The 13,872-nt window shown below is 41.1% G+C and overlaps 1 protein-coding gene across 1 annotated transcript in view; it reads left to right on the top strand.

The window, feature by feature from the left end:
* LOC137435149 (beta-arrestin-1) overlaps positions 1–13,872 on the top strand; it is a 154,716-nt gene that overhangs the window by 14,516 nt on the left and 126,328 nt on the right. Inside the window, exon 2 of the mRNA XM_078784631.1 lies at positions 11,343–11,392. Coding sequence (XP_078640757.1) covers positions 11,343–11,392 — 50 coding nt within the window. The remainder of the gene's footprint in view (positions 1–11,342; positions 11,393–13,872) is intronic.

The following is a 13,872-nucleotide window of genomic DNA, read 5'->3' on the forward strand; positions in this document are numbered from 1 at the left end:
GTCCGGCATCGATTCTGGGGAGGAGTTTTTGTCGGACCGAGATTCCAAGGCGCGCAATACAATTTGGAGGGAGGCTAAGCCGCAAAATGAATGGGATTTGAAAAGGGGCCTATGTTATTTGATTAATGCAATGCAGAGTCAAACTATTGGAAACAGAGCCTTACCTGAAACACATACTAATGAAATAACTGAAGAAGTTCCTATGGTGCCCTACGTGTTGCAATATGGACTAACTAGGGTGTGACCTTTGACCTTTGGAAAATGGGAATATTTACAGGGAATTATTGACAAGGGATTATTATTTACAAGTGATGGTTCTGAAAACCGTAACAATATATTTATATTTAAATATATATTTATTATATATTTAAAGTTGATATTTCATTGAATTTATTACAATTTATTATTAAAATTTATTACGAGTCCTATACCCCCAGGTTTTGGTCCCCATACCCCCAAGGGGTATGGATACCCCAGGACTAGGTCATTAAGAGAGGTTTATCATTTCATATTAGCTCAACGGCGATATCTAAACCAAGAGTTAAATTCTAATGTAATATTTGTCAATATTTTAGATGGTGATTCCTGTGCTAAAAGGATGGATCTTATCAGAGAGATAAAACATGATCAGATATTTATTGGATCTATGAATGATTTTCTTAAATTCAATAAACTTAACTGTAATACTATATAAATATAATTTTTTTTAAATCTACTCTAAAGGGCGAAGCCAGTCCCACGCAGTGGAGTAGGGACCAAAAGGAGGGACTGGACTATGATTTGGTATCGGAGACTAAAAATGAATGATAGTGAAACGAGCGAAGCGAGTTGAGCTATTATGAGTTTTTAGGCTACGGTACCAAATCACGGGCCAGTCCCTCCTTTTGGTCTCTACTGACGTGCATGCAAATTACGGGCGGACGTGGTGACCTCTCGTCCCCTATTCATCTGGCGGTTCATTCATGGTTAGGGACTCACAAGTTCCCCGTTACAATATGAATGTGTGCATCGTCCCCTCGAACTGGACGTCCCATCTGCCGGCACTAGTTTGTGGACGTTAAAGATCTTATGGTGTCCTTCACCAAGGCATCCTGACCAAATTACAAATTCCTGTCACATTCAGCTTGGCCAGTAGGTTCGTGAAAGACTTTTCCCAAAAGACGTTCTTCGGACAACTCCTTAAGAAAGTGCGAATAATTAGAGCCGTTAAAGCAGCAGCAGCAGTAGTAGTGGTGGTAATAGTAGTGGTAATAGCAGTGGAAGTAGTAGTAATATCGAATGAATGGTATATTTATTAATTAACTTATTTTGCCTACTCATGTCGTTCATGACTTTGCTGTGGAGTTACCATTGCATGGTTTGTAGTCGAGAAAGGCCATGGTAGAGACAGAGGATAAGAGTTTCTTTCTACAGGAGAAAACTCATTACAATTATTAAATCTAATCACATTCTGAATCGCGCAGAGTTTTCTTCTTCCATGACACACACACACACACAAACACACACACACACACACACACACACACACACACACACACACACATACACATACACACACACACCCATTACATACATACACACACACACACACACATACACCCATTACATACATACACACACACATACACCCATTACATACATACACACACACATACACCCATTACATACATACATACACACATACACCCATTACATACATACACACACACACACATACACACACACACACACATACACACACACACACACATACACCCATTACATACACACACACACACACACACACACACACACACACACACACACACTACATACATACACACACATACATACAGTCACGTGAAAAAGTAAGTACACCCCATGTAATGTTTTGACTTTTTCAACATATTTCAACATACAGCTATTTGATCTTCATTTCAACAATATTGATAGATAAAGGTGATATAATATAACAAATATCATGAAACATTTACATTTTGTAGTCCATTGTATAATTTAAATAAACATAAATGCAAATTTCGCATGTGGAAAAAGTAAGTACACCCCCACATTTATCACTACTTCAAATACCTAAAATTAGAATCAGGTGCACCAGCTCAGGTGCAAATGATTCGAACATCGTTAGAGAGGATCTTGGAGGAACCTGTCTTATTTAAACCTCAGACATTTAGTTTGGTTTGCTCTTTGTTGTTGAAGTGTGCGGCGTCACCATGCCTAGATCAAAAGAGCTCTCTGAGGCCTTCAGAAAGAAGGGTACAGATGCCGACGAGTCTGGGAAGGGATTTTAAAAGATCTACAAACAATTTTAAATCAATCATTCGACTGTCCGGAAGATCATCTACAAGTGGAGAACATTCCAAACAACTGCCAACTTGTTCAGGCCAGGCCGCCCCAGCAAGTTCAGACCGAGAGCAGACCGCAATATGCTGAAAGAAGTCTCTAAGAACCCCAGAATGTCATCACGGGACCTACAGGTAGCTCTTGCCACTGTTGACGTCAAAGTGCACGAGTCTACCATTAGAAAGAGGCTGCACAAATTTGATCTACATGGGAGGTGTGCCAGGAGGAAACCTTTGCTGTCCAGAAAGAACATCAGGGCAAGACTAAAGTTTGCCAATGAACACCTCGGCAAAGACCAGCACTTCTGGAACAATGTGCTCTGGACAGATGAGTCAAAGGTAGAGCTATTTGGCCACAGTACCAGAAGACATGTTTGGCGAAAACCAAAGTCAGCATTTGACCACAAGAACCTGATACCAACGGTAAAGCATGGTGGTGGAAATATTATGGTTTGGGGCAGCTTTGCTGCATCAGGGCCTGGGCAGCGCACCATCATAGAATCCACTATGAATTCTTCATTGTACCAGAGGGTGCTTGAGGATAATGTGAGGCCATCTGTCGGAAAGTTGAAGCTCAACCGAAGGTGGACCTTGCAACATGACAATGACCCTAAACATACCAGTAAATCCACCAAGGAATGGCTGAAAAGAAAGAAATGGAGGGTTCTGGAATGGCCAAGTCAAAGCCCGGATCTAAATCTCATCGAGATGATGTGGGGGATTTGAAACGAGCTGTGCATGCAAGAAACCCCTCAAACATCGCACAGCTGAAAGAATTCTGCATGGAGGAGTGGGCATTTCTCCGAGTCGATGTCAGAGACTGGTAGACAGTTATAAGAAATGCCTACTTGAGGTCGTTTCTGCCAAAGGGGGCAATACCACCTATTAGAGCCAAGGGTGTACTTACTTTTTCCACATGCGAAATTTGCATTTATGTTTATTTAAATTATACAATGGACTACAAAATGTAAATGTTTCATGATATTTGTTATATTATATCACCTTTATCTATCAATATTGTTGAAATGAAGATCAAATAGCTGTATGTTGAAATGTGTTGAAAAAGTCAAAACCTTGCATGGGGTGTACTTACTTTTTCACGTGACTGTATACACACACACACACACACACACACACACACACACACACACACACACACACACACACACACACACACACACACACACACACACACACACATATACAGACACACACACCTATTTACATACATACACACACACACACACACAATTACATACACACACACACACACACACGTTATTTAAAGCATAGAACAACAGATTAAACTTGCGTGATTAAAATTTATATACTGTATCTATATACTGTATAATATTGTGTGTATATATATATATATATATAATTATTATTATGCTACGTTCAGGGTTTAATATAATGTTGTCTACTCGTATCGTTCTCGTCCGTCAATATTAATAAGCGTGTGCAGACAAGGGAGCACTTCTAGGTGTGACGTGTGACTGAAGACGCGGACGACGATGATGCTCCATGGACTTACAGGTGCGAGGGATGACCCCGAAGGAAGGGAAATATAAAATGCGCGCCAGACCTGAAGCCTCGTCGAGCCGTCGCTCTCGGAAGCAAGACGAGCACAGTGACCACACCGTGTGGATGCTTACCTGAACGGGGGTTCGCTTGCAGGACAGCAGGGGGCGATTTCGGGGAGATATTTTTGGCTTCGGGGTCAAAGTGACGAGGGGAGAGGGAGGAGATAGAGAGGAGGTGAGGGAGGCGAGGGTGAGGTCGACCATCGTTCGAGAGCGACAACGGACGCGCCAACATTCTTCTCACAAACAGCTCCCGGTACGTCTTGCTCCTTGGTCTTTCCTTCCTTGAATTCCCACATTTTTACTTCAGATCTGTGCCTCACTTCGTCACTGCACCTGTACGCCTCACCTGCAGGCTACGATTTCCGATTTACCTTGCGCTCCTCGGCCGACCGTTGACTCTTCTAATCGAGCGCTGCACCTCACGTAGTGCTGTGTTTATTTGTTGTGCATTGGAATCACAACTTGCGTGTTGTTGTTCTACCTGTGATCGCTACACATACCGTCTCAATACCTCAACCCTAATCCTTGCGTTGTGCCTCACCTTAATTTCACTCTGTGCTCATTCTCACGCACTCACGTACGTCGTACTACGTACACCTTGCATTGCGCTTTGCACCGAGTCGCACACCTGCCGTCCGTACCGGTACCCGAAGCATCGTGCTGCGTATCACCTCTCGATCACTTTGCTCTGCCGTATGTACGTGAATCTGTGCAGCATTTCACCTGCTGTCGTACGTACCTCTTTGCACCGTTCCTTTCATCACAATGTGCTGTGTACGTCACACTACATCCTTTAATGGCTCCGCTGTACCTGTAACCCTTGTTAATGTGTATATGCAACCAGCCAACCACACCACGTAATGGATTCACCTAATTGTATCCAACATTTGGGTTTTTTAACGGTCCATTTAAAATCCCGTTCAAATTTGAAGCAATAGAACGTAAACTAATGGGATCCTCACCGAGCTGTGGAGTGTGGACCCAAACCCCAGGATTAAAATTTCCAAATATTAGCTCATTATTAGCACTCGCTTATTCATTCATTCATTCATTCATTCATTGTCTTATTCGCATTCGATCACTCTATTATTTCTACCGCTGCTCCCTTAACGGCCACAAATGATCCCCACTCTGCTCATAGCGGTCGGCTGGGGAACGTTTCTGATGGCCCAAGTCTTTCACGAACCGGCTGGCCAGGCTGAAGTCTGAAGGTAACAGGAATTTATAATATATTCGGGGTACCGGTGATAACTCGCCGACATCCACAACTACTGGAAGTGAACGGGGCGCCCAGTTTATCGTCTATCGGAGGGTCGGCTCGCACTGATGAATTGCTTTGCCTGCGAAACACCATGTGTGTTCCATTACCAAGCAGCTTGTAGAGTGCTCACTAAGTGGCTTAAGCACTCCAACGAAATGGTTGCTAAGGAACGGCTGGCTTGCATACATCTCCCCCACCCCACTCCCCCCCCCCCCCACCCTCCCCAAAAAGAGGTTGCCATTGATCCAGCAAATTGTCCATTTCATCAAGAACAAAATTTACGATCTTGATCAAAGCTTGGGTCACGAGAACGAAAAGTTACTATTTTTCAGATGAAAATTTATAATTTTTGAAGTTTGACCCAGAGTTGACCTTTGACCTTTTGACCTCAAAATAGTAAGCTGGTTGCTAAAGTAACACACTCCAGGGGTGACAGTTTATGGCTAGGTTAGGTTTCTAATCCAGGCTAGCTGGCTAACATAAAAGTGTGCTACCTCTGCACTATTCTGGCGGACGTCAGGATCCTATAGTGGGAGTAAAAAAGGAAACAACAAGCAGGGCACTCGGTAGAGAGGATACCTCCGCCAGGCTGAACAGTTTATGTTTTGTATCCCACTGATAGGCCGGATCTGGATTCGGACCTGAACCGAAATCTACTCGGCTTGTTCTTGTCACCTAACCACTTCGTCCACCAAGTTTAGTCATAACTCGTCCATAACTTTTTTAAATATGTATTATATCGCTTTTCACCCGATCTCTCGATGATGAAGAATCGCTTAATAAATTAAATAACTCTCGTGTCCGAATTCATATTCAGATCTTCAAAATGCAATCGATTTCGTCCTTGTCCGACACGCAACCTCTCCACCAAGTTTCGTCTAAATCCGTCCATAACTTTTTGAGATAATTGTAATTTTAAATCTAAAATAATCAATTCAATAATTTGAAATTGATGATTTTAGAAGTTTGACCAGAATAACAAACGCAACCGACCAATATACGTACTTGAAAAATCTTCGATTTTGCAAGTTACAAGAAGACGTCATGCAGAGCACGATACTTGCAAAATCCAACCTCCCCTGGCCCCCTCCACCTCCCCGCTCCCCCTCCCTCCCCAAAAAGAGGTTGCCATTGATCCAGCAAATTGTCCATTTCATCAAGATCAAAATTTACGATCTTGATCAAAGCTTGGGTCAAGAGGACAAAAAGTTACTATTTTTCAGATGAATTTTTTTGAAGTTTGACCTGGAGTTAACCTTTGACCTTTTGACCTCAAAGATAGTTTGTTTCCCAATTTAGTGACTGTGTAAATGCTGTTCTATTTTCAAGTCAATTGGATGAAAATTGATGGTTTTTCAGATAAAGATTGATGATTTTGGAAGTTTGACCTTGAGTTGACCTTTGATCTTTGGCCTAAAAAAAAGTTGGCTTCCCAATTTATTGACTCCATATACAAATGCTGTTCAAGTTAATCGGATGAAAAATGGTGTTTTTATAAATTTGATCTCCAGATGACCTTTGACCTCAAAATCAATAGGCTTCTCAATTGTGAGGACCTCTACAACTTGGTGAAGTTTTATGACAATCGGTTTAGAATTGTGACCTGTAGGCGAGTGACAAACAGACAAACACACGAACAGACAGAATAACAAACGCAACCGACCGATATACTTGAAAAATCTTCGATTTTGCAAGTAACAAACAGACAAATAGACAGGGGTGAAAACATAACCTATGTCCACCTTTGGTGGCAAAGGTAAAATCAGTGGAAGCTTAATATATGCTTACACAATATGTGATTGTTGTTGTTATTCCCCCCATATCTGGGATCATTCTTAGGGCTCACATTCAGTATACAAAAAAACCCCAAAAAAAACACAACTATGGTCGTGAATATTATTTATCACTGGGCATTAACCCTGGACTGGTCACTAACTCCATCGTTTGGTGATGCCAAAGCAGCCTTCAACCAGGATAGGAGTTTGGATTTGAACAGGTACCTTAACATGAAGACCTATGCTTTTTTTCCTTTCTTTTTTAAAGCACCATCAGGTCTTTAATATACAGAAGTAATTGCTTGCAGAAGGGATGACAAAGTGTGATGAGAGAATGACATATGCATTCTCAGCCTGTTCAACAAACTAATGAGAAAAAGTTTGATAAAGCAACCATCAGCTCCCATAGGGACAACCAACTTCCCATCTGTGAAGTACTGTACAGGATGACACTGTTCAGGAATCGGTCAGAATAGCCGGCTCAATGATGTGTATGTTTTGTTACCTTTGACCTTTCCGATGTCAAATAGCCCCAGGTATGATTAGAAAGGGTTCTCATTGAAAACACACATTTGTTTGATTCGCTTTACCACACTTTCAGGAAGTGCCCTCATTCCCGAATCATGTTTTCACGAGGTTTTGCCATTAAGATTATCCGCTGTCATAATAGCCCACTATATTCATTAAATGTTACGAAGAAAACTTCGAAGCTTGTAGTTTTTATGCCTGGCAACAGAAAGAGAATAGCAAAGAACTCCCATTATCCGTTATAGGGCTTGCAGGATAGCTAGACTTGCCTTTAAACAGTCTTACCCGGGTTATAGAATCTTGATTCAGCTCAAGTTACTCTGGTGTTTCACTTACAGGGTGATGCACCTTTGTGTGTACCGTCTATCGAAAAGGACGTTGAACCCAAGGACTTGGCTGCCAGCACTGTGAGCGTTGGTGGACGTTGAAGATCCCACTGTCTTTCACATCGACTAGAGTAGAAGAGTTATCGCTGGGAACCTGAACAAATTGCAAATTCTTGCTATAACCACCACCCTCAGTCGAACGTCAGGTCTGGCACAAACAACAACAACAACAACAATTCCATGTTATAAAAGATCCTTTTTAGGTGTTTTACTTCATTTTACGTCCTAATTGACACACAGGCAGACAAGCAATATGTTTGTCAAGTACAACATGCTGTTTTTTGATTAAACCCGTCAGCGAAGGTCAATGGTTTTTGAAATATCACGTACACAAAAGTACATGGACGGATGATCGGTCATGGACGGATGGTGTTGTGGTGGTGCCCCATAACATGATGCTGCCACCACCATGCTTGAAAGTAGGGGTGGTGTTGACTGGGTGATGTGCAGTGTTCGGGTTATGGCAGACTAATGCTTTCAATTCAGACCAAAATGTTCAATTTCTGTCTCATCTGACCACAACACCTTTCTCCGCATTATCATTAAAATGCTTTTTCGCAAACTCCATACGAGATTTTAGATGCGTCTTTTTCAATAAAGGCTTCTTTCTTCCTACCTGTCCATAGAGACCAGCTTTGTGAAGGGAACGGGATATTGTTGATTGATTAACATTGACTCCCATCTTGGGCATAAAGCCTTGCAGATCTTTCAAAGTCATTGTTGGATTTACAGTGACATCCCAAAGCAGTTTTCTTCTTTCTGGCTGCTAAGTTTGGATGGGCGATCTGATCTGTCTCGAGCCTCGGTGGTATGATACCTCTTCAACTTCTTTGATGGATTGCACTGTACTCAGAGGGATAAAAAGTGACTTTGAAATCTTCTTATAACCCTCTCCTGAACAGTGCTTCCCCACCACTTTATGTCTGACTACTTTGAAAAGCTCCTTGGTCTTCATGTTTGCCTTGTTGGTTGACCAAGTGAGTTGCACCTTAAAACTCCTTTGATAAGTGGGGGAACTTAATTACCTACAGGTGAAACCTATTGCACTTATCTTGCAACCTTTTAAACAAATAATTTCAATCGCTCATTTGCTGTCAGGCGCTTATTTCAAAACCAACATTCCTCTACTATTTGTGGGGGGTTGAGTATTACTTATGTGATAACAAAGTTGGTCTTTCACATTATTCGCACAATGCTAACATCTTTACATTAATCTCATATAAAGAGCCAATGAATATTTGTTTATGTTCTATTTTAGGAAATAACTTAATTTTCTCATAACACTCATCGTCATCAAGTACATTAACAAATAACATGTTGTTCTGTTTTAAAATATCGTTGTTGAGTCAATATGGAATAAAAAAAACCTCCCTCAATGTCCTGAGATCCTCCTTAGCCACAAATCATTTTTTCCATAAGCCCCGCCCACTTTTCCTAAGCCCCACCCATTTTTAGCTTGTTTTACTTTTTATCCCGCATCAAAATGTGATAACTTTGGATGGGGGTGAATACCTTTGCAGGCCAATGTATGTATGCTTCCATTTGGGTAGTTTGTCCAAACTCGCATCTCACACCGTGTTTCCTCATCAAGGACTGAAATCGGAAATAGGTGAATAGTACTATTCACACTTGCTGCAGCACAAGCAGCAGTGACTTAGCCCATTCACATATATCATTGCTAGTCACATAATGGAATCTCCCAAAATGAAGATGAGTCTATGGGCCTGTCGCTTTCCCATCGCAGACAGGTCAGTATAGTGTGTCTGTTGTCTTCTTCTTTCTCCTTTCTGGGCTTGCACATTCTGCCCTTTTCATGCTTTGTCTTGCCCCCCACCCCCACCCCAGGTTTCCCCAGGGCTCACTCGGTCCACCAGCAATTTTCCTCCACCTGTGGAATCGTCTTCCACATTATCTTCAATCCCACCTAAAACTGTGGCCATTTCTACCTCCATAAATCCCCCCTCCCCCTCCCAAAGCCCATCTCTTTCTAAACTTCCAGTTTTTCCTTCTCAAGAGTTTGCTTCAATATCCATTTTGTTCATCCCGAACATCCTCCCTACCCCTCATTCTTCCCCGCATCCCTCATTTGTCTCGGTCCCCCTCCACATTATCCCTCAACCCTGCTGTTGGTGTGTTTTCCCCGACTCTTCCTGTTCTTCCTTTTTCTCTGTTGCATCCTCATCTGTTCTGTGTTCTAGCTCTTCCATGAGCCTTGACTTTGTATACAACACCCCCTCCTCCACCCCTCAAAAAAGGAAAAACAATTATGCCCTCTGCAACCGAAAGTTGAAAAACTGCATTATTAAAACACGTTTGAAACAAACAATTTTTGCTCGCTTGCCAATATGAGCTAATCCAGCACAGGAAAGGTAATTATTCACACAATATGACCCATACTCTACTCGACTCACGTGTGTACACAGTTGCCTTTGTGGATTCGGGGACTGTCTTCGCATGCGGCGGGTCCTGTCATTGGCTGTCCGCTGTTTGGGGCGGACGGGAGGTTGGGGGGTGGTGGGGGGGGGGGGCGGGGGGTTGCTATATCCGTGGGAAAGCCCCAATAAAAAATGTCTTTCTCCCCTCCTGTGGGCCCTAAAGCGCATCTCACCGCCATGGCTTACACGCACACACTGACAGTTCGTAATGGTCCTTTTAAAGAGCGTTGCACTTTCCCATGTGCTTTCGTGCCCAATTCCTCACCTGACCTCGCCTGTACAGCAGGTTTTGCACCATACAATATTTTTCGTAGCTATACTGTCTATAAATTAAATACGCTGCCTCAGCATCATGTTTAACAAAATTTGCCTCGCAGACCCATGGTACATGGTAATCTAACCTTCTCAAAACACACAGTCCATACTATAATCTTACCACAAGCTAGCTATGAACCCACCTCCCCTCCCTTCCACATATCAATACTAATGGAATCGAGGGAGGATGAAGAAGAATGGTGGATAGCTGTGCAACTTAAAGAGCAGCAAAAAACGTGTGTAGTAGTATCAGTAGTCGCAGTTATCTTTTACCACTTTCAGTATAAAGAAAGCTGGTATTCTTTTAACTTTACAAAAAACCCTCTTTACATATCAATATATGTTTTCAAAATTATAAACTGCTTTTTACTTATGTTTATCTCAAAAATCTTCGAAGAAAGAATTGCTGATCGCTTAGCATATCTTCAAACAAACATATAGGTTCCTGCCAATGAGACTTCAAGAAGACACCAGTAGAGAAAAAAAAAAACCTTTTAAAACGACAAATGATATTCGAGTGAGTGCAAGTCAAGGCCTGGCAACGACTCAAATTTTTTTGGATCCATGGACTGCCTATTATTTTAAACCAACTCTTCTTCTGTTTAAGCTACATTGTTATTTGTAGGTATTTAAAATTTATAAATGCCTTTTGTTTTTCAAGTGTTTACACGTGTTTGATATAAATGTTACTCAATAAAGGTTTCCATTGCATTTCAGGCAGAGCTATTCCATCAAGTCGGCACAATGGGAGACAAGTCAGGAACAAGGTATGAGTGAATGAAGATTATGTTTGTGGAAAGGAAAAGGTGGGGAACACGAAGCTACAGTATATATTAAATGCAATACTGTACGTTAAATGGGGAGTTGAGTTGTTTGCTCGGACATGTTTCAACACAGAAGAATATAAGGAGAAATATTTGCTGCAAGCCTTGTTTTCAATCCTTCCTCATTATGGACAAAGGGAAAACTTACTTCAAATAAATTCATTTTTTCATGTGTATATTAGATGTGTAGCAGATGTGTTATATTTACACATGCACACAGGAAATCTAGGTAATTTTATGATTTGTATTTGTGTAAAATAGGTTTGTTGATTATTATTTTTATTTTTTTGGGGTTGGCAAGTTAGCTTAGAGAGGTATGCATGCTAACCCTAACAACCCTCCCCCCCTTCCCGCAGCATAACAATTGCCCAGCTCGCCACTCTCTCAAGAGTATCGTACATTTGATTGATTGATTGAGATTATTCCACATTAGAATGGTACATTTGGAAAAGTAGATTAGTAAGTATATTCTTTTGCAAAGAAACTTTAACCTTAGTAAAATATTGTTTCTCTGCAAGCGCGATAATTTATAGACGTAACGTGTCTACATTTGGAGGTTACATTTCATTTATCATTTTGTGTGATTGTTTTGTTATTATTTTGTAACGTATTGAAGTGGTGAAAGAACATGCAGCTGGTGAAAGCATTAGAGCATGATATGAATCCTTTTATTGAATGTCAAAAAACATTTTGTGTTTGTTTGAATTACTACTTGGCAACTGAACTTTGTATTTTAAACCACATGTCATGCAGAGTTTAATCAATAGTCTCTTCCTTTCACTATACTTCAAAACATTGAAATACCATGATCTACATACGTTGGAAACGTAATCTCAGAAATGGACAAATACATTTTTTAACTTCTAAAAGAGAGGCATTACTGATGTACAATCGACTAAAACTGCATTTACACCACAAGCTTATTTGACCTTGTTTAATTTTAGTTTGGCTACAAATGAAAAAGTGTTAAGGATAGTTATCCAGAAGAAAAGCTTCTTGAGTATGATAAAGAAATGTAACAGGGATTATCTTGGTGATATCATTCATCATGACTATTTACAAAAATAACTGTTGGAAGGAAAGGTTGAAGACAAGAGAGAGAAAGAGATAGAGATAGGAAGTCATTGAATCACTTTATTGGCTAATATAAAGCAGTTGACTGGACTGGGCTATGTGGAATGCTCAAGGCAAGTGGCCAGACAAGATCCATGGCAGCAAATTGCCTGGATGGAGATGACACGTAAGAGGACCTGACCTGACGAATGGCTTCAATGAAGCATGTTAAACTTGCCCTCACTTTTATAAATTTGTTCAATGTAGGTTTTTCATAATGGTTTTATGATTGACGAAATGTAAGAGAAAGTAGACAGAAGTACATAGTAAGGAGAGGTACAGGTTCTGTAAATGCTTGTGAAAGGGGTAAAGAAACTCTTACTCTTCTTATCGAATGGATCTTTTTCTTTCTTCTTTACAGGAGTGATGCTCATGGAAGAGCAATGTAGAGCTGACAGTGAGACAACACACCAATCGAATGAACGGACAGGATAAGAGGAAAGGGAGGAGGGGAGGAAACATGGAAACGAGCAAGTAAGATGGTTGGGTTCGGAAAGTTTAATGGGGGTAATAAAGATCATGGGTCAGAATTGGTGATGACACAAGGTGGCGGATAGTGTGCTATCTTCTAGTGTCTAAGGAACTGCTTGCTTGAAATCCTGGAGGGAAGAGTGAGACAAAATAGCCTCTCAAAGGTAGTTGCTTAGATGGGAGAAGTGAGGAATAATAGAGTTGAGGTGTGGAGTCAGCCTGGATATTGGAAGTTTAAGCAGAAGGGGATTACTGAATAAATGCATGCATGCATCTTGAAAAAGATAGAGAGGGTCAGAGAACTGAAAGAGCAATATTGGAGAATAGACGGTAGAAACAGAAACAGAGACCACTGTCCTTTCTGCAATGTGAGAGCAACAGACCCTGGGCTTCGGGTCTTTGATCAATCCTAATCCGATTTATCAAGCTTTATGGTGTAAGTCTGATCTATCAACTCCATCACAAACAAAACTACAACAGCACTCGGTAGAGAGCATACCTCCACCAGAATGAACAGTTTACATTTTGTATCACACTGATAGGCCGGATTTGGATTCGGACCTGAACCAACATCTAATCTTGTTCTTGTTCGTGTCACCTAAATAACTCGTCCACCTAATTTTGTCATAAATCGTCGGCAACTTTTTGAAATATCATGCCATATATCGTCTTTGGCCCCATTACTCAATGGTGATTAATCAATTTAAAAATTCTCGGATCCAGATCCAGATCTGGATTTTCACCAAAATGTAATAATTTCGTCCTTGTCACATTCTCAAATTCTCCACCAAATGTCGTCCAAATCCGTCCACAACGTTTTGAGATATCCTGTTCACAAA

Source organism: Myxine glutinosa, chromosome 9, assembly GCF_964187855.1.
Source record: "Myxine glutinosa chromosome 9, kmMyxGlut1.1, whole genome shotgun sequence".
NCBI classification, from domain to species: domain Eukaryota; kingdom Metazoa; phylum Chordata; class Myxini; order Myxiniformes; family Myxinidae; genus Myxine; species Myxine glutinosa.